Source organism: Marmota marmota, unplaced genomic scaffold (assembly GCF_001458135.2).
Source record: "Marmota marmota marmota unplaced genomic scaffold, marMar, whole genome shotgun sequence".
NCBI classification, from domain to species: Eukaryota; Metazoa; Chordata; class Mammalia; order Rodentia; family Sciuridae; genus Marmota; species Marmota marmota.
Window position 1 is genome coordinate 7,003,535 of NW_026000283.1, and position 24,920 is coordinate 7,028,454.

Consider the following 24,920-nt stretch of genomic DNA (forward strand, 5'->3'; position numbering starts at 1 on the left):
TGTGAAAACAGCACCCAAACAAGATAGTGCATATTCCTGTCTTTTTCCTTCAAATACCCTCTTATCTTTTGGTATTATCTTCCATTACTCCTCCTTTCCTTCTCGCCAGTCCACCATAGATCTGCTTTCTGTCACTTTAGATTAGTTTGCTTTTTCTTGTCTGGCTTATTTCATTCAACATTATTACTATTTTAGCATAATTATTTTTTCTGTGTTGGTGCCTGTATCAATAGTTCTTTCCTTTTTATTGCCGAGCAGTATTTGACTATGCATGCTACCCTTGTATTAGACTATTTCTCTATTCATTCACATGTTTGTGGACATTTGGGAGTGTTTCCTATTACAAACAATGCTGCTATGAACATTGGTGTACAAGTCTTTGTATTGACACAGATATTTCTTTCTCTTGGGTAAGTAGCCTAGGAACGGAGTAGCTGGGTCATATGGTACATTAACTTTTAAAGAAACTGCAAGTTTAGCAAAGTAGTTGTACCATTTTACATTCCCACTAGCAGCATTTTGGAGGTACAGAGGGAGGCAAAATATTTAGGAGTTTTTTTCTCCACGCTTTTGGAAAACATTTTTGAATAATTTACAAAAACTTGGAACTCTTATTGGTAAGATATCATATTTTTGTCCTTTTTTTCTTCCTTAGTGTGAGAAATTGAAAAAAAAACAGTGTTCTTAAATGTGTCACATAAAAGAGGAAAAAATACTTGTATTTGGATTATTTGGTATTCTGAGTGATTGGTAAGATACTAAGAAACAGATGTTAGTATGGCATTAATAAAATAAATGTGGAGTTATTAGAAGTAACTCTGAAGATCCTTTAAAAAGGTTTGGGGCAGGAATACGTTTATATAAGAGTTTTCTTGGAAAAATTCCTTCAGTTGACTATCATGAATTTATAACTTCAAATATTTAACCTCACATATCTCTCTAAATCCAGCACAGTTCTTTACTATTAGAAGAAACCAGTGTTTCTTTGCTGGCCCAATGATGTGGTTAGTTTGCATTTAGGGGCTTAATATCTAATGAAAAAATACATAATTTACAATACCAGAGTCCCATTCAGCTTTATACAAAGCATGTGGGAACTGACGGAACAGAAGATGGATATCACATGCTCACTCCAGGTCATAAGAATATGTTTTATTGAAAGGAATGGTATATAGAATTGCTTATATTATTTACATTATTTCTCTTTTTTTGCCATGTGCAGATGGTTGAATTCTCATAACTTAAATGTATATATGATACAACTTCACTATAATATCATTGTGGTAACAGCTGAAGCTGAATTCATATAGAGTTAAAAAACAGGGTAGGGAGGTTGGTAGGAATGTTTACAAAGGTCAGGTCCAATTGCCCCTTTTTAGTTCACACTAGGAGATTAGCATGGATAAGTAGCCAGTGGACACCTAGTCAGTGCCCCACTCCTTTCCTTCCCATGCTCTACCTAGGTTGGTTGTTTTCTTCCTTTTTTTCTTGTGTCATCTAAACTCCTTTGTCATTCCCCGATTCCCTAGGTGTTCTCTATCTCTTTGGTATCAGTAGACTACCACTTTTTCCTTTAGGATGCTAACAAAAAACTATCAATATAAATCAGTGGTACAAGTATATTTTGTAGCTTTCTTGTATATGTAAGATAAACTATTCATGATTCTAAAAATGATAGTCCAATTTCATGAATCTAAACTTTAAACATATATTGGTGTTCTACATACTTTTCCCTAAAACATTTTTCAAAATTGCTTTAGTTGCCTATTTTGCTAAGAATTAGTAATGTGGATCTCTTTCACTAATCTGAGTAATCAAGAACTGATGAGATAGTATGACTTAGAAGCATGTTTATTTGACTAATATCACAGGATCTAGGCTCCAACCCAGTTCTGTCATTAACCCATTCTATGATTCTGGGCAAGTCACGTTATTATCTGTAAAATGCATGGTGTTCTTATAATTTCGGAAGTTATGAAGATTTTCCTCCAAAAGAGGGGGGGTAAACTAAAAAGAAGTTGTTTTTGAAACCATTTTTATCTTGCTATATGTTATCCCTGAAAGTTAATGGCTTTAGTAGAAATGTCATATAATCACTTTTGAATTTGTGTATATCTCATCTGTTACAGGATGCTTTAATCTGGATCCCAATAGAGTTTTGGATGTCATTTTAGAAGTGTTTGAATGCAGGCCAGAACACGATGACTTCTTTATATCTTTATTAGAATCTTACATGAGTATGTGTGAACCGCAAACACTGTGTCATATTCTTGGGTTCAAATTCAAGTTTTACCAGGTAAAAAAAATATATGTATATACAGATTAAATTCATACTTTTATGTATATAATTTAATTTGAGTTTCATTTGTAAATGATTTGTTTCAGCTCTGATTTATTTAAAGCAATGGAGAGCTAATGATGCATCATAATGAGTACCATACTAGTAGTATGAATGATGTGGTGTGAAAGCATAGAGGAAAGCATGATTAAATTTTGTCTCAGAAAAGATGGAGTCAGGGAAGACTTTATTGATGTAACCTTTTTTTGACCTGGTCTTTAAAGAATAAGTAGGAGTTTGTTATGAGATTTCTATGTAGGAGTGGTAAACAGTGTGATAGTGAAGATGTGGTGGTGTGAATATACATAACTGATTGAAGGAATGGTCCAGGTCTAGAATGTGCCTGGATTATAAAATAGGAAAAGAAAGGACAGAAAATGACTTTGGAAAGGTAGGTGCACTTTAGTTGTCATAGGCCTTGAATGGTGTGTCAAGATTAGAATTTTATTATATAGAAAATGGCTATTGGAATTTTTTATGGACACGAATAAGTACGTGAGGCATATCTTACATAATTTTTCATTGAGTCTCTACAAAAGCTGTCAAGCTAATCTATGCCTCTGGTTATTTCTTTCAAATTCATCCTTCATATTATCACTGTTATATTCTTAAAAGATTTAATTGAGGTTCAAAAATCTTTGCTTAAAAGGCTGGGGTTGTGGCTGAGCAATAGAATGCTCACTTAGCAAGTGTGAGGCCCTGGGTTTGATCCTCAGCACCACATAAAAATAAATAAATAAAATAAAGGTATTGTGTCTGACTATAACTAAAAAATAAATATTTAAAAAAATCTTTGCTTATAGGATGAAATCCAAATGTGTATGTGTAGCAGAAAAAGCTCATCACAATCTGGCACTGTTCTTTTTTCCTCAGACTTATCGTAGTCATTTTTTTCCCTTAAATCTGATATTCTAGTCATTATCAAATGACTAGCTATTTCCCACATTTAGTTATAGACATTGCTATGAACTTTTGTTCATGCAGTTCCTTATAACTAGAAAACCCTCTTTCTTTTCTTCATCTTGTGAACTCCTATTTATTCTTTTAAGAATATATGTGCTACTTGCTCTATAAAGTCTTAACTGGCACTTTACCTATTCAGAATTGGTCATTTCTTAATCTGTATTCACATAAAACCTGACACACAATTTCTAACACTTCATCAGGTTACATTAGAATAAACTTTTTTTTTTTTTTGCCAGATTGTGAGCCATATAGGGCAGACTCTATGTTTTATTAATGTCTGGAATTAGCCTATGGTAAATGTTTATTAATTGTAAATGTGTGCTCTGTTTTATGAAGAGAATTCTCTTGAGAGCAGGTAATATTTTAATTTAATAAGGCCTCCACTGTACTTTTGGTATAGCTTTGCTAATGTGCCTACTTACCTGGGATAATCAGCTAGTCAAAAAATTCTCATTCATTGAATGTTAATTATATCCTGTTGCTTTGCTAGACACTGGTAGTACTTTGCTGAAGAGGAAGGTCCATCCCTGTACTCTTGGAGCTTGTGTTTAGGATAATAAGAATGATATAGCACCTACTGCCTCTGCTTATCTTTTATTTGTGCATTCCCTGGAATGGTCCAGGAGATAGAATGCTCCAGAAGATAAAGCAGATCAGAATTCAAAAGCATATAGCTTTCAAGCCCAAACAAGGTGCATGGCAGCGTTTTGGGCAAGAGAGTACTACACATTTGTTTAAAAATTAGCAATGGCAGGGTGTTCCTTTTCCTGTCAGGAGCCTGAGAAAACACTCTTAGTATAAGGAAACAGAGTTTCAAGTACTCCATCAGATTTTAAGAGGCAGCATGATTGCTTTGGGTTTGAGAACATGAAGCCAACCTGTGTGGCAAAAGGGTAGCCAACATTTAACTTTGGGCATGATTAATTAGAATATATGTTAGGGTTTTGGATACTGTAGATTTTAGAGTATATCACAGTGAATAATGATGAACTGTATAACATCAAGTTATCTCAGTGGTTGGTTTTAGAATAAGAAAATCTTATGAAAATATTCTTATGTAGCTTTTTTTTTTTAGCTGAATTAAAGTATACTGGAGAAGTGCCTGACAGTTTTCAAATAATCCTTTTTTTTTTTTTATAGATAATGGGCATTGTTTTTCTTATATAAGAAGTATCCATCCAAAAAATATCTGATTTAGAAATAACCTGTTATTGGAAGGAGTGAGTCTCATATTGCTTTAAGTAATACTGGTCCACTGTTTCTGTTGCTAGGAACATTTTTTCTATTGTTAAGGTTGTTTCTGTTCTAATTGTTAACATTGTTTCTATTCTAATTGCAGTAGAAAAATTGTTTATATTGCTATTTTTTTTCCTTGTGAGAATCTGTTGTATCCAGGGCCACTAAAGGTAGGGAAAGAAATATCAGGGATTTTAGTTATTTTGTGATCTGGGAAGAAAAGTAAGGAAAGTTATGAAAATCAAAAACTGCTTAGGAAATATATCCTTGAGAATTGGCTCCCAGGCATGTATGGTCAACCTGTACTTTGCCTAACTCCACCATCCCCCTTTTCCATGACTTCCTGAAGATGTTTCCTCTCCTTTCTCCCAACCCATATTTTGACCAATTGGGAATTGTTTGGAACAGCAGGCTTCTGTAGGCAGAACTAAATTTTCCTACTATGATGTTGGCAAGAGGGATTTAATTCTAATATCAACCTTGGATACTGAATGTTTTGACTTGGAAGAGTAATAGAAGATGTAAGCAGTTGTAAAGCACATGATCATTTTGAAGAGTAGGGCAAGCACATCTCTGTTCCTCTTACAGGGTTAAGGGAAATACAGGGATAAAGTAAAGCACAAAGAACAGCAGGAAAGAAGTGCTACGAAGCGTGAGGGTACTAAAAGGCAAGTTTGGCTGGGTTGTTTTGCCACAGGAAAAGAGATTGTGGCTCTCATCTGTGTCCCAACCCCTTGATTTCTGGTTCAAAACAGTGTTAACATGGTCAAGCCCTGTTATGCTTACCCCAAATTCATTCATTTAAGAAATGTTGATTGAACCTCTTGGGTACTAGGTGCTGAGGCTACATCTGTAAACAAATAGAAAGATTTTTTAGACTTTCTTAATTTAGCTCATCTCTTCCCCACTCCACAGCATTGAATAATATTGACAAGGCAAATCCCTAGAAGACTCTACCTTTTGGATTTATATAATTGCTTTTTCACAGTTGAATTAATTTGTTCTTTGTCCCTGTATTTCTTATATACTTGGAGTTGGGTCTAAAGGTTTGATTATACTGAGTAAAATGATTAATGACAAAAATATATGGTTATAATGTTGTATATTGCGTAACTCTAATGACTATCTTTAAATGATTCAGTAATGGTGGCAGCCTGATGCCTCCATTATACAGTGACATTCCCCTTCTCATCAGTAGCAAGGTAAATACTATGTCATCTTGTGAACATTCAGTTTCTTATCAACCTTTTGTTAAATGGTTTATAATCCATGGTTAATCCTTTCTTGAGCCACATTTTTTTTTCTTAGAGGTTCTAAATTGCTGATTTACTAATGCTAATTTACCTCTATAATCATTAGCTGTCATTCTTCAACAAAGAAGAGCTGCCCTTTATCAGCTCAGGCCATTTGGTTTCCTTAAAAATGCAGTTTCTACTGGAAAGTCAGACGTGTGCTTTAATTTTTCCCATTAATTACCAGCTGTCAGAGTAAAGAGTTTCTTTAGTAGCAACCTCCAGTGGTGGTATGAATGGTGAGTGGGTGTGTGGGATGTGCTTGTGCATATTTGTGTTGATTTTAATTTTCAAAGGATTCATCTGATTGATTATGGTAGCAGTGAATGTTGATGAGATTCTAAATATATTTTGAAGGTAGAGCAATAGTAGTTTTTGATGGATTGGATGCAGGATGTGAGAAAGTAGAATGGAGGACTATTCTGAAATTTTTTTGGACCAAGCAGCTATAAAGATGGTATTATCTACTGAGATGTGGAAAATTTCAGGTGAAATGGGTTCAGAATGTTGGGGGTGGGAATGTAGAATTCAATTGTGTATGTGTTAATTTTTGAGATATGTGTTCCATATCCAAGTGTAAATAACTGATATTTGAATCTGGTAAATCACTGAATTTGAATCAATAACTGGATGCATGGAATCTAGTGTTCAGGAGAAAGGACTGGGCTACAAATAGAAATATGTGTATCAAAAGCATATGGATGCTATTTAAAGTTGTGACATCGGATGAAGTCAGCAAAGTTTGGATATAGAGAGAAATAGGAAAGACCTAAGGACTGAACACTGGGGCACTTCAGTTGTTAAGGGGTCTGAGAGAGAAAGAGGAACCAGCAGAAAAAGTGGAGAAGGAACAACATGTATGAGGAAAACAATGAAAATGCATTTTGGAAGCTTACTTGAGGAAGAAGTGATTAACTGTGTCAAATGCTTCTGATAGGTCATTTAAGGACTGAAAATTGACTATTTGATTTATCATTTATGAGGTAACAGTGAGCTATTTTGGTGGAGTTGGGGTTGTAGTAAGATATAATGGGAAGAGTTGAATTGGAGACAGAATCAACAACTGTCAAGCAGTTACTACAAATGTATGCAGACACATGGGGTGGTAGATGGTAGAGGAAATGGGTGCAAAGATGGGAGAGTGAGAACATGCTTGTGTGCATATGGGAATGATTGAGTAGAAAGGGGGAAACTGCCCAGCTACTTGGGAGACTGAGGAAGGAGGATCACAAATTGGAGGCCAGCATGGACAGCTTAGGAGAAGTCCCATCTCAAAATAAAATGCAAAAAGGGCTGGTGTATAGCTTAGTGGTAGAGTACTTCCTAGCATGTGCTAGGCCCTTGGTTTAATCCCTAGTACCACCAAAACCAAAACAACCATCATAAACAACAACAATGACAATCAGTGATACAGGAGAGACTTATTGGGGCAGTAGTTTTTCCTTTGCCTTGTCCTTCCTTTCACCTGCTTTCACCTCCTCTTCCTTTCCTTTTTTGGTGCTGTGGATTAAACGCTGGTCCTCCTGCATTCTAGGCAGTTGCTCTGCCCCTGAGCTACACTCCCAGCCTTTATTATTTTTATTTATTTATTTATTTTTAAGTTTCGAGACAGGGTCTTGCTAAGCTGCCAAGGCTGGCCGTGAACTTGTGATTATCTGGCTTCAGCTTCCTCAGTAGCTGGGATTATAGGTATATACCACTGTACCCAGTTCTGGATCAGTTTATGTATTTATTTATTTAATTGCTTTTATTTTTTAAATATATGATAGTGGAATGCATCACAATTCTTATTACACATACAGAACACAATTTTTCATATCTCTGTTTGTATATAAAGTACGTTCACACCAATTCATGTCTTCATACATGTACTTTGGATAATGATGTCCATCACATTCCTCCATCATTGCTAACCCCGTGCCCCTCACTTCCCCTCCCACCCCTCTGCCCTATCTAGACTTCGTCTATACCTCCCATGTGGAACAGTTAATTTTTGAAGAGGATAGAGAGAATGGAGTTTAGTGCTTAAGTAGATGCATAGGTTTGACTTAAAATAGGACCAAAAAGAGTTCACCTATAATAGCAGATGGGAAGGCAGCATATGTAGGTTCAGTTGTTGGTAGGTGGGTAAGTGTGATTGTGGGAATTTGTAGAAACCCAATTTATTATTCTCATTTTCTTACTGAAATGGAAAGCAAAGTCGTCATTGTGGGGCGAGGTGAGGGAGACATTGGAATTTAGAGAAGGTAGGAAGTACTTGAGTGAATGGGTGAGACAAATAGAGTATAGTTAGTCAGCAGCATTCAGGGTGCACTTGAGGCTGGATATATGAAATTGGCATTGTAGCTATTGGTGAAATTAAGGTTTAGGATATGGAGTGAGTAGCTAGGATACGGTAAAGGAGAAGGTATTTGAAAGTGATGAAGGAATTAAAGGAATTGAGAGACTAGTGTGGTAGAAGCTCATACCTGCATATGAAAACATCCAAAAGTTAGGAAGGAGGGAATCAGGTGTAGTAACATACACCTATAGAATCAGCTACTCGGGACACTGAGGCAGAAGGATCACTGGAGCCCAGGAGTTCAAGACAAGGCCGGGCAACACAGTGAGACTCTTGTCTTAATGACAATAAAAGGTAGAATTAGAGTGATAGTGAGTCAGAAGTGAAGGGAAAGTCAGAAATGAAAGAGAATTAACTCAGAGGTCTTAAGATGGCAGTGACAGGATATGACTGAAAATAATAACATAGTAGGGAAATCTAGAGCTCTGTCCCTCTACAGAAACAACTAACGAACTGGCAAAAACTGTCAACTTTGCAGAGTTTTAAAATCTAGTAAAAAAATCTTATAACATCCAGGGAAAGGCTTTTGAAGAATGAAGCTGTAACTGTGGGGTAAAGGAGTGTTATGACATTTTAATTGTCTGCCTACTCTCCTCCATATCCAAATCAATAGTAATTGTAATGAGAGAATCCCACATTTCTGGTGCAGGTTGCTAATGCCAGAGGGAGCAAAGTATTATGTTCAAAGAATTGTATTTATGGGTCTCCATCTGTCTGGCTGCTCCCTGAAGGACCAGCTTGGTGGCCTGCCTTTGTTTCTTTTAACTGAGTGTTTTCCCATGGCTGGGGCTGCTTTTTCCAATTTGAAGGCACAACTATTGGCTGTAGCAGCCTAGAGCAAATTGAGACGAATAGCAGGGAGATTTAGAAGCCTGAGAGGGAAGAAGTTAGAAAAGGAGATAGATGGGAAAATAAGGACTTTTATAAAGCTTTTGCATATACCAGGAAGTTGAGAAGGCCATGCTGTGCCCAGAGCTAAACACATGGTTAGAAAAGGCCTAAGAAGACCCTAAGCTTTCTGCTTTGGTTGGTATGCTGTGATCAAACAGGATGTGAAGACTAAGGCAGAATTGTAAATGGCCTGGCAAAACAGTGCCTTTACACTGTATCAGTCTGCAAAGACTGGGAGTGTTCCTCCCCCATTTGTTTGCTACAGATCTTAAAGAAAATTGTCAGTCTACTAGTTGGATACTAAGTTAAAAGAAAGATTTCAGTGGCCACAAATGTCAAAGAATATAGACTTTGCAAAAAGTTTAGCAAAGTCACTATTAATGACATCAATAAACCACACAAAGCACTATCAACAAATCTTTGGGGATGGGGTGGAGAATCTGATTTCTAGAGTTGTCACATAACATTCAACATGTTTAGTATTCAGTAAGAACTAATTAAGCATGGAGAGACAGTATGGCTCATTCATAAGACAAAAGAAATTATTAGAAACTGTGTCTGAGGAAAGCCCAGACATACCAAATAAAGAATTTAAACCAGTATATGCAGACATGCTTATGAAAACTAGAGTGCTGCCTCACCAAATATATAATAACAATAAAAAGATAAAAATTATGAAAAGGAACCAAAGACAGATTCTGGAGTTGAATGGTACAGTAATTCAAATGGAAAAATCACTAAAGTGGTTCACTAGTATATTTGAGCAGGCATAAGGAGTGGTCAGCCAACTCGATAAATCAAGTGAGTTTATGCAGTATAAGGAGCAGAAAGAGATGAAAAATGAAGGAAATTAACTGAGCCTAAGAGGATATCGTGAGATGTACCACATATGCATCATGGGAATCCTGGACGGAGAAGAGAGAGAAAGGGACAGAAAGAATATCTGAAGAAATAATGGTTGAAAACTTCCCAAATCTGATGAAAGATATGAATCAACACGTCTAAGCAGCTCAGTGAAGATCAAGCAGGATAAACTTAAAAATCCACACTTGAGACATTAAAGTTTTTAAAAGATTAAGGTAAAAAATGAATATTATGAATGGTAAGAGAGATACCCATCAGTGCAAAGGATCCTTAGTAAATTTGACATCTGATTTCTCTTTGGAAACCATGGAAATCAGAAGGTAGATATAATGGCATATAGGAAAAAACTAAGTCAAGAATTCTGTTTTGCAAAACTATGTTTGAAAAGTGAGAAATCTTGATAACTAAAGCCAAGGGATATTGTTGCTAATAGACCTGCCCTATAGTAAATGTTAAACAGTCTTTCATGCTGAAATGACAATAACTTGAAGCCATATGGAAAATAAAGAACACTGGCAAAGGTAACTACATAAGTAAAATATAAAAGCCAGTATTATTATACTTTTGGTTTATAACTCCTCTTTTTTTCCCTGTATGATTTTTAAAAAGACATAAAACAATAATTATTAATCTGGTAAGTGGCCTACTGTATGAAGATGCGATTTGTGACTAGCAATTTAAAGAGGGAAGGAGGGAGGGAGAGATGTATATGTATAGACTTTTTAAATACCATTGAAGCTAAGTTGGTATTTATTCAAACTAGGTTGTTCTGAGTTTAAATATTAATTCCAATATCCAAGGTAATCACTAAGGGGAAAAAAAAACAAAAGGAAAAGAAGGAATAAAAATGGCACATACAATGTAATCAAACATGAGAGAAGACGGTAATGGAGGAAATGAGGAACAAAAAAGTATGAAAATAAAAAGGAAAATGCCAGAAGTTTGTCCTTATCAGTAATTATTTTAAATGTAAATAGATTAAAACTCACTTTAAATAGTTTCAAATAGTTTTATATAAGGCAGAATTTGGCAGAATGTGTGATCCAGCAATGTGTTTTCTGTAAGAAACTCAGTTTATAGCAAAAAGATACAACATTTGAAAGTGAAAGTATTGAAAAAGATATTCCATGTAAGCAGTATTGAGGAAAAAGCTGGGATGAGTTGATTAATATCAGACAAAACAGACTTCAAGGCAAAAATATTTACAAGATAATGAAGGACTTTATATATTGATAAAATGGACAACATATCATGAAGATATAATAGTTGTATAAACATACATGTACTGAATACCAGGTCTCCTAAGTATATGAAGAAAACATTGATAGAATTGGAGGAAAGTTATCATCATTGGACATTTCTATATCCTGCTCTCATTCATGGTTAAGACAACTAGACAAAAGTAAGGAAATAAAAGATTTGAACAATAAGCTAATTAGGTCTGATAGACATGTATAGAATGCTCAACAGAATACATTTTTCTCAATATACATGGGATGTTCTCCAGCATAGACCATCAGATTACAAAACAAGTTTTTTTTTTTTTTTTTTTTTTTTGGAGGGTGGGTGGTGGCTACTGGGATTTGAGCCCAGGAGTGCATAACCACTGAGCCCCAATCCCAGCCCTTTTTATATTTTAATTTGAGACAGAGCTTTGCTAAGTTGCTGAGACTTGCTTTGAACTTGTGAGCCTCCTACCTCAGCCTCCTGAGCCACTGGGATTACAAATGTATGCCACAACACCCGACCAAAACAATACTTAATTGAAATCACACAAAGTATCTTCTAACTACAATAGAATGAAATTAGATTATAGCTATAATGAAGGGTAGTGAGTGATATGGAATTCAAAGCTGAAAAGGCTTTAGGGAGGATGGAGGGAGAACTGGCTGGAAACAAATATGGAAATAATGCTCCTACATTAACCCAGGCCTGATAGTATGAGGGTTACTATGCCATTGCCATTGGTGTTCTCAGAGTGAGCCAAGCTCTCTATTCAAGCATCAAGGTAGAGGGAACATTTAGAGGAGAGGTCAGAATATAGGGTGTTTTGCTGAGTGTGATCATGAATTTCAGAGGATTCCATGGAAGTATTTTAAGAACGTGGAAACGTGAAATAGGACAGTACTGGGATTGTGTAGAATAATATAGGGATCAGAGTATGGGAGTTGATATTTCACCTCTGAGTCTGTGATTTCTTGTGGTAATTTGTTTATTAAACAAGGATAAAGGGAATAGTTAAAGTGGTACTTGTGCTTTCAAGTCAGGTAGTAGAGGGGAAGTTGTCAGTAAGTTTTTGTGAGTTTGTTTTGATATCCTGACCACCATTTGTTTTTATTAAAAAATGTTTGTGGGCTGGGGATGTGGCTCAGACGGTAGCGTGCTCGCCTGGCATACGTGCAGCCCAGGTTCGATCCTCAGCACCACATACAAAGATGTTGTGTCCGCCGAAAACTAAAAAAAAGTAAATATTAGAATTCTCTCTCTCTCTCTAAAAAAATAAATAAATAAAATGTTTGATGCTAAATAATCATTTTGAAACCAGGACACTATTGTTAAGTCAAAGATTGTCTTATCTGTCTTAAAAAATAAGTGTAACAATGCCTTCTTTAAATGGAGTGTATTAGTTTGGTTATTTTCATATTTTATATTCACAGTACCCATCACAACTATGGAAGGAGTCTTAGCTACAGAGGTTTTCTGTTCATTATTGAGTAGCATAATAGGATAGTGTGTTGTTACTCTTTGCTTTTCATTTATATTTTATTTACAGTATTGCCTATTATTCTCAGTACACTTTTTTATTCCTGTGACCCTAGCAGTTTAAAAATTATCTTAAAAATGGGCACCATTCCAAGATCCTTGTATTTCTCTGTGGGGGCCTCACGGCTAGCCTGGAATTGACTTTGCCATTCTGTATCTTATCCATCTGTAATTTGTGTAGATACTTGTTTTAAAGGGGAAGTCAGTGGGAAAGCAGATACACTTAATATATAACCCAAGAAATAAAAGTGTAAGGGGAAATTGCAAATCAAATACCGATGCACTTCCAAGTTTGTCGGCCTTATCTATCTGCATGTCTACTGAGAGAATTACTTGAAAAAGCAATTTATGAAAACATACGTGTAAACAGAAATGCAGACAAAATATTATGCAGTATAAAAATCTCACTTGTTAGATTTTATTTAAGTATTAACATGCATTGTAAAAGGTGTCTATTTTTGAAACTGTTTTCCTTTTGTTCATCAGATGTTGGAATGTGAAAAGGGATGCTGACAAAATAATCTTTGTCCTAAATTCAGATGTTTGGTATGCTAAGGAAGAGCAATGAAGTATATTCTTGAATTATTCAATCTAATTGTTTTTATTATTGGTTAATAAAAAATATGATTTTAATTGTTGTGCTTTATATACTGAGTAGAAACTTTTCTTTTGTTTTTCAAGGAACCAAATGGGGAGACTCCATCATCTTTATACAGAGTTGCAGCAGTACTTCTGCAATTTAATCTTATTGATTTAGATGATCTTTATGTACATGTAAGTCAAGTGGGCTGCTAAGAATATTTGGTTGTCCATCCCAGGGGTGGGGAAGAGGAGTAGGCAGCCATGTAGCACTTCCAAGTTTGGTTCTAGGATTGCAAGTTGTCTTTTTTTGAATCCCTAATACATTCTTGCTTTGCATGTACTATATAAAGTGGTGCATTTAATTATTTGACCAACAATAGAAATTATATGGTCTATAAAAATCAAGGTTGGATATGAAGTTTCAGTTCTTTAAATCATCATCAAGTTGTATATCATGGTGAAAAAGGCAAAGTTCTGACCCAATGTGATTTTAGGTTTTTCTGCTAGATACAGATTATGGGAAATGTGAAATTATCTAGGTACTTCTTTCTTCTATCTGCAGTGCTTTAATCTTAGGCATTCAAGACAAATGAGGAACTCCATTAGTGTATTTTTCTTTTTAGTATTTTAAAAAATACTCTTCTTATGATTTTACTGTGTAATAAGTGACTACTATTGTGCTTTTATTGCTGGATCCAAGATTTAGAAGAGTCTGTGATTGTGATAGAAGACCTCTAGTTTAGACAAAGCCAGGTTTGCAGTGTAAAAATTGTTTTATTAGGTTTTGCATTAGGATATCTATGGACTTAAATTAGTCCAAAGCTAACATCATTTTTTCTGACTTTGAAGTATCTTTATAAACTTCCTTTCCCATTTTTGTATACTGTGGTTATGATGTTTAGTAAAAGTTGGTTTCTACCTTGGAAGCAGTCATAGTCTAGCAAGGAAGATAAAAAAAAATTGCATTGTGTATTAAGTACTCTATTGGAGATATTCACAAAATGCTGTGGGATCACTTTGTGTGTTGCAGGGTGGTGTTGGAAGACTCTTCCAAACTAGTGATGTTGAACTAAAATCTTGATAGATGAGTAGGAGTTGTTCAGGTTTAAAAGGTAACAAGCTCTATAGGTAGAATTAACTGAGTATAAAGGCAAGTGATCCTTTAGGAAGCTTAGAGAGAGTGGTTGGAGCCTAGGGGTGTTATGTACAAGGATTGAGGATAGAGAACTATAGGTAGGGCCTAAACTATAAGAAGGGCTTTTAGTGCACCGAGCCAGGAGTTTGGATTTTTCTCTTGGATGGACACAATACCTTTATTTAAAATTATTTAGAATTTAAAGAGAAATGATTTACAAACCGAGAATCAAAAATTGGCCAGATATATAGGTAGTCTGGTATAACAAATGGAAGATTTAAAATGATGATAGATTTAGTACTGATTTGTTTAACAATAAATTCAAGCAGACCAAGTGTTTCTGTTAAGATGGCAAAGGTTGTCAGATGGGATCTAAAAACCAGTTTATTGTTTATGTGAGACACAGCCAAAACCCAATGATAAAAAAGTATTGAAAGTAAAAGAGTGAGAAAAATAAATCAGAGAAATTATTATTGTTAGAAAAAAGAGACTTTCTGGTTAAAAAAAGATAAAAGGATCATTTCATAATAATAAAATTGTGTTCACTAGGAAGACAAAATAGTTCTAACTTTATATTATACTCAAAAACATGTTCTCAAAATAGAAAACTAGTAATTGAGATAACTGTAAGAAGCATATAGTTTGCCCCTTAGAGGCAGTTGCTGTAGTCCAGGTAAGAGAGAGGAATATAGGCCAGGCATGTAAGTGAAGCAATAAGGATGTGTTTGCCACACAGAATGAGAGAAAGTCTTTGCTTTCCTCTTTCCACCATTCCATAATGACTTTTCTCTCTCCCTCTCTTTTTTCAAATAACAGGATGGAGTCTACAATATTTAATATTTCACCTTTCCTTTTATTGTTTACTTTGCATTAGTCTTAGTTACTAAATTAGGTCATGTATTCCTGGGGGGTAGTAGTACTTCTCTTGTAGCTCATCATAGGTACCTGCCAGAAACTATTAAGTAATAATTTGTTGATTGTATTTTCTTTGTTAGAGTTATTATATTTAATGTTTACATTACTGTCTTCCACTCATACAATGTGGCTGTACTTCAGATCACCTGAACCTTTTTCATAATGGAGATTTGATCTACACAATTTCTCTTTGCAAAAATTTACAAACTAGTTTGTGACTTAGGTCAAAAAAATTCTTAGAAAATGAAAAACAAGAGCTGAGGATGTAGCTCAATGGTATAGCACTTGCCTAGTGTGTGTGAGACCCTAAGTTTAATCCCCAGTACCAAAGGGAAAAAAAGGAAAAAGGTCTAATCATTAATTTTTGTACTTGATAATTTTCATTTAAAGATTCAACAGTAGCTTACTTCTCCCAAATTTGGTCTATATACAGTACTTCATTTAATTTGGAGTTTGATCTTTAAAAAAGAAAATGTTATATATGTATGTGTGTGTGTGTGTGTGTGTACATACACACATATATTTTAATATTTGGACACAATACTTCATTTATTTTTATTTGGTGCTGGGGATCAAACCTAGTGCCTTGCAAGTGCTAGGCAAGTGCTCTACCACTGAGCCACAACCCCAGCCCCAAATGTTATATTTTTAATGGAGAAGATCCTTATTTTTGGGGGGGTAAACTAATAAATTTAATGGTAAGAATCACTGTTGTAGAAGTAATTTAGGACCTTTACCAGATAGAAGGTGTGGAACTTTGAAATGCTACCTGATTTTAAAGTATAAAATTCATGTACCTAAAAGGTACACTTTGCTTGCATTTATTGTTAAACTCAAGAATCGAGTGAAACTTAGATAGGAAATCACAGTCACAAATAAGTAGACTACTTATTTACATTTTTATCAAATTTATCAAAAAATTTACATATTTATTTTGAGACTAGATATTGTTTGCTTTTTATGTGAGCAAATAGTTGTTATTAGCTGTTTTATGAAATTCTAATGAACCATTTTTAGCTTCTTCCAGCTGATAATTGCATTATGGATGAACACAAACGAGAAATTGTGGAAGCTAAGCAAATCGTTAGAAAACTTACGATGGTTGTGTTGTCTTCTGAAAAAATTGATGAGCGAGAGAAAGAAAAGGAAAAAGAAGAGGACAAAGTAGATAAGGTATATAATTTTTTAAAAAAACTTTTTTTAGTTGTAGATGGACACAATACCTTTATTTTATTTATTTTTATGTGGTGCTGAGGATCGAACCCAGTTCCTCACACATGGTAGGCAAGTGCTCTACTGCTTGAGCCACAACTGCAGCCCTGGAATATGATTTTATTCTAGTAAAAAAGACTAGCATTGTTCATTTAGAATTATAAAATTTAACTTATAATAGTTAATCAAGTTATGTAAGCATGATTTCTTAATTTTGCTCATTCTAAAACTTGATTTTGGAGATAATTATTTTGTAGAAATTTTTTTTTTTTTTAATCAGAGGAAAATAAAAGGGAGAGGGAATTTCAAGATGGAGGAAAGATGAGTAGATGTGAAGGGGATTAAGGGGGAGGAAGGAGGGATGGGAAAAGGGAAGAACTGTGGAATGAATCTGTCCAAACTTTTGTATTCACATACATGAATATATCACAGTGAATCCCAACATCAAGTTTACCCACAAGACATGCATTGAAAAAAAAATACTATATATTGCAGAAAGAACAGTAGAGGGAGGGGATAAGGGAGGGGGAAGTACTTGGGACTGAATTAGGGCAATTTGTATTCCATGCTTTTGTGATTATGTCAAAATGTATACTTAAATTATATATAACTGAAAAGAATCAATCAAAACAAAAAATCTGAATGGCATCTTCCCAAAAGAGGATGCCCTTTTAAAAGTTTCAACATGTATTTCATGTAAAATCACAAATTGTAATGATTATATATTAATGCCTCTCAGATCGTAAAGGGATTCTCAATGATAAATGAATTCTAGCTCCCTGTGGCACAATATAACATTACGTAGAACTAAATTTTAAGTTTATAAACTGTAATGCCTGTGTTTCCTAAATAGAAAAGCAGATCCTGATTTTCTTCCCTGCCCCCTTCTTTTTTTTTTTTTCCTGGCAATGGAGAGGGAGCCCAGGGGGACTCTACCACTGAGCTACATCCCCATCCCTTTTTATTTTTAATTTTTAAACAGTGTCTCAGTTGTTGCCCTTGAATTTGCGATCCTCCTGCTTAGTCTTCTGAGTTGCTGGGATTACAGGCTTGGGCCCCCATACCTGGCTCCATGTCTATATTCTAAGCATCTTTGTTGTGCCTATTCATTTTTAGCCACCTGACAACCAAAAACTTGGTTTGTTGGAAGCCTTGTTAAAGATTGGCGATTGGCAGCATGCACAGAACATTATGGATCAGATGCCTCCGTACTATGCAGCTTCACATAAACTAATAGCCCTTGCTATTTGCAAGCTAATCCATATCACTATTGAGCCTCTTTACAGAAGGTATGTAACTAACCATTCAGGTAGAAATAGTTTAGGATTACCAAAAATATCTGTGTATTTATATTGTCTTGTCAAACCAAGCATATATTTTAGTACATTTTCTCAATAGATATGAACTATTCAGAGTGATGAGTCTGATATATGTTAATGAGTTACTTCTAACATCTAGTTCAGGGGTTCTAGAATGTGTGCTGCAATGCAGTATGAAAAGTATAGGTTAAACTTGTGGGTTGGGTTTGCTCTATAGAGTGAAAACTTCATTATCCATTAACTTTTCTTCTTTTCTTGAGAGGCAGAGAGTTCCTGAAGTTTTACTTAGCGGAATATGCCTTTGTCCTGGGTTGAATGGCTCTGAGTGAGGACTTTGCTACTCCGCTTTCTTTATCTCCAATCCTGGCATATAGGCTGCTATTTGGGAAATTACTAGTCTAGCCACTCTTATCATCCCTAGTTACTGTGCCACAGTCCTCTAGTCTTTAGCCTAGTTGCAGGGTACTTAGCAGTATTAGTAGCAGTGCTGGCTTTAACCCCATAGATCAGAGCCTTCCTCAAAAGTTTCAACATTGAGATTGATGCGTAGCTACTGGCTGCTGCCTTCAGTGCCACCTGGGCCATGGACCGTGAAGGTTTTTTCTTATAGAGTGACCCTCTGTGATGCCATAGTGGTACACCTACTCAGAAGATGAGAACTCTGGGCATGGTGTCCTTTTTATTATGATATTCTCTTATTATACAGCTTGGGGTATGTTTTATTGATGTGAATTAGTATTGTTATATCTATATTCTTTTTTGGTTTCATTTTTTAGTATATCTGAGGTGTTCCTCCTTTGTTCTCCATTCTCATATCCAAATTCTTTATACTGGCCAGGTTTAATTTAAAACAGTTTCATTTGATGTAAGTTAAATATTACTTGATCTGTATTTCTCTTTTTAAGGTATTAATTTGACCCATTCTCCTCTGAACTCTAATTTTATTCTTAATATTATTTTTGTTTTTCTACAGTTAAGAATTATTTGGTATAATAAAGTTAGGCATGATTAAAATACAGAAAGAAAATGTGAGCAAGGAAAGATTCACTTACTTAGATGATCATTTTAACTTAAAATGGCAGATATTGTGTGTATATATTTATAATTTTTCTCTTCTTTTTAAAGAGTTGGCGTTCCTAAAGGTGCTAAAGGCTCACCTGTTAATGCTTTGCAAAACAAGAAAGCACCAAAGCAGGCAGAAACTTTTGAAGATTTGAGGAGAGACGTATTCAATATGTTCTGTTACCTTGGTCCCCACCTTTCTCACGATCCCATTTTATTTGCAAAAGTGGTGCGCATAGGCAAGTCATTTATGAAGGAGGTTAGTAAGATTTTTTTCTTCCTGGTAGAAAACTAAATGTTGGAATGAAAATGTTTGGAATATATTTGCATTTACAAACATTTCTAGGAACAAAAATAAAGTAAACCTAATTTAAGAAAAGGTTAGGTTGAGTGAGGTTTGTGGTAAGTCCTTTGTGTCCTAACCATAGACATGTATCTGTGTAAAAAATCTAGCTAAATTATTATTCAAACCACCTTTCTCTCTCTGTGCCTCCAAATGGCTTTTGACAAATGGCTGCCTTTTGAATCCCCTTGTAATGATTACTTTGTATTCTTTTCCCTTGTCTTCTACTCTTTTCCTTGACTAGAGTTTTGAATTATTGCTGTTATTTTTATGAAGCCCTTTCAGTATTAGGCTGTTGAGGACACATTGTTTTATTTATTTTTTACTTATTCATGTTGGAGATTGAGCTCATGGCTTCACACATGCTAAGCATGTGCTGTACTGCTGAGCTATGGTCCTGGCCCCTTAATTTTTTAAAAAAACTTTTTTCTTAAAATAAAATATATACAGAAAAACACACATAATAACTAAATAGCTCAGTGACCTTTCCCAAACTCTCACACACGTGTCTAACACCCAAGCCAAGAAATAGAATAGCACCGGCAACTCAAAGTCTCCTTTGTATGCCCTTTAAGTCACCACCCCAGGCATGACTTTATGCTGTTTTTTTTTTTAACTTTTAAAATCCACTTTGAGGTAAAATTTATATATAGTAAGTTTCTTCAATCTTAATTTATAGATCAAAGAGTTTTGTCAAATGTATACAGTTGTATGTTTATCACCACCATCACCAGAATAATCTGTGAAATATTTTCATTATCCAGAAAGTTTCCTCTTACTTCCTTGCAGTCAGTTTCCTCTTTACATTGCTGGTTTGTGGCAACCTCTGAGAGGCTTCCTGCCCACTATATTTTTGCTTTTCCTAGAACTTCATATGAATGAAGTTGTATGTGATTTCTTCCACTTAATACTTTTGAAATTCATCCAAGATGTTGCATATGACATTAGTTCCTTTTGCTGAATAATACTTCATTATATAGACATATCAGAGTTTATCCATTCACCAGTTGATGGGTTTTTAGGTTGTTACTAGTTGGGGGCTTTTATAAATAAAGTTGCTTTGAATCTTGTACAAGTATTTTGGGAGGTACTTATTTTTGTGTCACCAGGGGTGGGATTGCTGGTCACGTCAGTAAGTTTATGTTTAACTTTATAAGAAATTGCCAAACTGTTCAAACTGTTTCAAAGTGTCTATACCATTTTGCATATATGGAAGCAATTGTCTGAGACTTCCTTACCACTACTGGTATTGTCACTCTCTTAAATTTCAGTCATTCTAGTGAGTATGTTGTGGTATCTCATTGTTGCTTCTAATTTTCATCTCATGACTAGTGATGTTGAGCATCATTTCATGAGTGTATTTGTCGTTTGTAATCATCTTTAGCAAAGTGTATGTTACTTGCCCATTTTTAAATTGTGTTGTCCTTTTATTTCTGAGTTCTAAGAGTTCTTCGTATATTGTGGTATGCGTATAAGGTCTTTATCAGATATGTGATTTTGAACTTTTTTTTCAGTCTGGTTTCCCTTTTTATCTTGTTAGTTGTTTTTTGAAAGGAAAAAGATATAATTTTGGTTAATTCCAATTTAAGAATATTTTTCTTTTATAGTTTATGTTTTATACCTTAAGACAACTTTGCCCAACTCAAGACCTTGAAGCTAAAAAAAATATTCTTTCTTTTCAGTTGTAAAACAAAACACCCAAAAGAAGATCTAGAAATTGTTATAGGCACAAATATAGATTTCTCTATTGTTTGGTAATTGTATCTGATTTCAATTTTGGATAACAGGAACGTGTACAGAAAGATTAACAGCTGTGATATATTAATCCACTGACACCTGAAATATTTGACTTGGCTGTTAACTTTTTTGTTATTGTTTGTGGAGTCTTGCTAGGAACTCACTATCCTCTGCTTCAGCCTTCCTGAGTAGCTGGGAGTAGAGGTGTGGGCCACTATTGTCCAACTTGACTTGGCTTTTAATTTTTGGCTAGTAGATTTTTTTAATGCTCATAAATTTACACTGTGAAAAGGTATTGTAAAGAAATCTGTTAAGTAGTTAAATATAATCACACATCATTTACTGTGTAATATAGTCATATGAAAAGGAAGTATAACAATATTTCACCATCTTGATCCTTATAGTCTGAAAAAGGATGAGTGATTTTAAATTAATATGTGCTTCAAAAACAAGAGTTAGATCTTTCTCAGTGCATCATATCAGGAAGCATGTGAAGTCAATTTGTTTCTGTACTGGTGTTAACTTTGATCTTTGCTGCCAGGTTTCTCTATTATGCAGTTATTGTTTTTCCCTTTGTTGTTAATATATTTCTTGTGAGATGATACTTTGAGACTGTAAATAGCCTGTTTCTCATTATACTTTCACCTTACTAATGCTGTTCTTTTTAATTGAAAATCTTTTTTTAACCTTTTATTATTCATTTTTATGTGGTGTTGAGGATTGAGCCCAGTGCCTCACACATGGCTAGGCAAGTCCTCTACCACTGAGCTACTTAACCTCATCCCCTTAGTTGAAAATCTTAATGTTCATATCTCTTGTTCTGAAATTCTTTGACTATAAGTGTCATAAACTTAAAAGCAGGAAGCCTAAATCCAACTTGTGGAAATCCTATACATAAATATAAACATATACACTATTGATATGAAGATATACAAATTGTTAGAGCTGTCATACTTGCCTTCCCCCCTTTACTTTTGCTGTGTTCCTCTTTTTCTCCATACTGTCCCATTTGTGCCTGTTTCCTTACCTCATTCCATTCTATTCTGTTCTTGGTAGAAAGGAGGAGAAAAATATATCTATTTTGACCACCAGGGCTAGTGTAAGAAGAAATCCTTCTTTTGTCATTACCAGGGTTGTGGTAGGCAAAGTGAATCTTTCCAATGATCTGAGTGACAATGTTGGTTCATTTTGCACAAAAAGGTATTTCACTATGACCAACACATAAAATTGCTTCTGAAGGGTGAATGTTGCCTTACTTTCAAATTATGCATTCGTAGTTAAACTTCTTTAACAAGTCTCATTTATAGCTTGGGGTTGCTTATGAATAAGTTTTAAAAGTGGCTTTTACCAGTTATTACTTAACAATAGTAATTTGCAATCATCTATTTCTCTGATTAGGTACATATATCTTTCTTAATTTTGAGGTATATAATATAGGACTTTCTGGTATAGTATTTCACTCAGATTCATCAGGATCTGAGGTGGGACCTGAAAATTTTTATTTCTAGCAAGTACCTTGGTGATGTTTATGATGGAGTTCAAGATCAAATTGTTCTGCTATGTTAACCAGTTTTGTTCTTTTTGAGATTTAAAGGTGGTGGTGGTGATTTTATAGACTTATTACAAGGGACACATTTTGAACCATTAACATTTTCTTTCTTTGTAGACCACAGCTTTGACATGCCCATCTGACATATTCAAATATTTTTCATAGCACTTTTTAAAGTATATTTTTAAGGGCAGTTTTAGGTGCAAAATTGAAGGTACAGAGGTTTCTCATGTACCCTGTTTTCTCACATATTTATAGCCTCCTTGTTATCAGTGTCCCTTACTGTTACAAGTGATGAAACTACACCAACACATCATTATCACTCAAAGTCAAGTCTGTAGTTCATTTGTACATTCTGGGGATTTAAACAATATGATGACATTTATCCACTGTTATAGTATCTTAAACAGTATAATGACATTTATCCACTGTTATAGTATCTTAAAGAGTATTTTCATTGCCTTAAAGACCTTTTGTACTTTGTCTATCCATCCCTCCCTTTTGACTTCTAAGCCCTGTAAGACACTACCCTTTTTGCTATCTTTGCAGTTTTGCCATTTCCAGAATGTCATATACTGGCAGCCTTTTGTGGGTTTTCATCTGATAATTCAACCAAGATATAAAATATTTGAAAAATAAAAGTGAGGTCCCTTCACCTTCTGAATGTAGCCCTCATTGCTGTAAGGTTTATTTATAAAAAACGTTTTTTTCTCTCTTCTCCCCTCTCTCCCTCCCTAACAAGATTAGGGAGACAGTGTTATCTTTGATTCTCCTAGTTAACTTCCCTTGAATACACCCACTACAGGAAGGAGGATCTTGCTGAGGATCTGGGAAGTGAATATCTCCCAAAGTAACAAGTGAATACTAGCACACCATCAGCAGTCCCTGGGACCCCCTACTGGAATGTAACCCTTGAAAATTTTTTTAAAACCCCCCTATCCTTCCTGATCAGCAGAGTCACAGCCTTTGGGACCAGAGTCCCCTGTGTTTCTCCTTTGCTAGCAAAGCAATAAACCTTCTTTTTCCTTTTCCTCAAAACCTTGTTCTCATTATTAAATTGGCAGTGGGGACAGGGGTTTAGCTTTCGGTTACAAATTTTGGCACCCCACCTGGGACTTCCTTAATAAGACTCCTATAGTGCAAGAGTTAAAATCAAGAATCAATAAATGGGATGGAGTCAAACTAAAAAGTTTCTTCTCAGCAAAAGAAATGATCAGTGAGGTGAATAGAGAGCCTGCAGTTTGGGACCAAATTTTTACCACATGCACATTAGATAGAGCACTAATCTCTAGAATATATAAAGAACTAAAAAATCTTAACACCAAAAAAATAAACAACCCAATCAGTAAATGGACCAAGGACCTGAACAGACACTTCTCAGAAGAAGATATACAATCAATTAACAAGTATATGAAATAATGTTCAACATCTCTAGCAATTAGAGAAATGCAAATCAAAACTACTCTAAGATATCATCTCACTCCAGTCAGAATGGCAGCTATTAAGAATACAAACAATAATATGTGTTGGCAAGGATGTGGGGGAAAAAAGGGCACACTCAAACATTGCTGGCAGGATTGCAAGTTGGTGCAGCCAGTATGGAAAGCAGTATGGAGAATCCTTGGAAACCTGGGAATGGAACCACCATTTGACCCAGCCATTCCACTCCTCGGTCTATACCCAGAGGACTTAAAAACAGCACACTACATGGACACAGCCACATCAATGTTTATAGCAGCACAATTCACAATAGCTAAACCGTGGAACCAACCTAGATGCCTTTCAGTAGATGAATGGGCAGAGAAAATGTGATACACACACCACACGACACATACACACCACACACACACACACACTCAATGGAATACTATTCAGCATTAAAACAAAAGAAAATCATGGCATTTGCAGGTAAATGGATGGAGTTGGGGAAGATAATGCTATGTGAAGTTAGCCGATCCCCCCCAAAAAAACAAATGCAAAATGTTTTCTGATAGAAGGATACTGATTCATAATGGGGTTGGAGGCAGGGAGGATTAGCTGAACTCTAGAATAGAGCAAAGGAGAGGGAGGGGGCATGGGGGTAGGAAAAATGGTGGAATGAGGTGGACATCATTACCCTAAGTACATGTATGGAGATATGAAATGGTGTGACTATTTTGTGTACAACCAGAGATATGAAAAAATATGCTCTATAAGTATATATGAATTGTAATGCATTCTGCTGTCATATATAACAAAGTAGAATAAAAAAATTAGAAAATAAAAAAGTGTACTAAATATGTACTTTCTTGTCTTGTTATTATTCCCTAAATAATAACAATATAACAACTATTTACATAGTGTTCATGTTGTATTCAATATGTTAAGTATTTAGA

The 24,920-nt window shown here is 35.0% G+C and overlaps 1 protein-coding gene across 1 annotated transcript in view; it reads left to right on the forward strand.

Moving 5' to 3' along the window:
* The window catches only part of Thoc2 (THO complex 2), a 110,854-nt gene that overhangs the window by 39,175 nt on the left and 46,759 nt on the right, over window positions 1–24,920 (forward strand). The window contains exons 8-12 of the mRNA XM_048797105.1: window positions 2,130–2,296; window positions 13,373–13,465; window positions 16,341–16,496; window positions 17,652–17,824; window positions 18,980–19,175. Coding sequence (XP_048653062.1) covers window positions 2,130–2,296; window positions 13,373–13,465; window positions 16,341–16,496; window positions 17,652–17,824; window positions 18,980–19,175 — 785 coding nt within the window. The remainder of the gene's footprint in view (window positions 1–2,129; window positions 2,297–13,372; window positions 13,466–16,340; window positions 16,497–17,651; window positions 17,825–18,979; window positions 19,176–24,920) is intronic.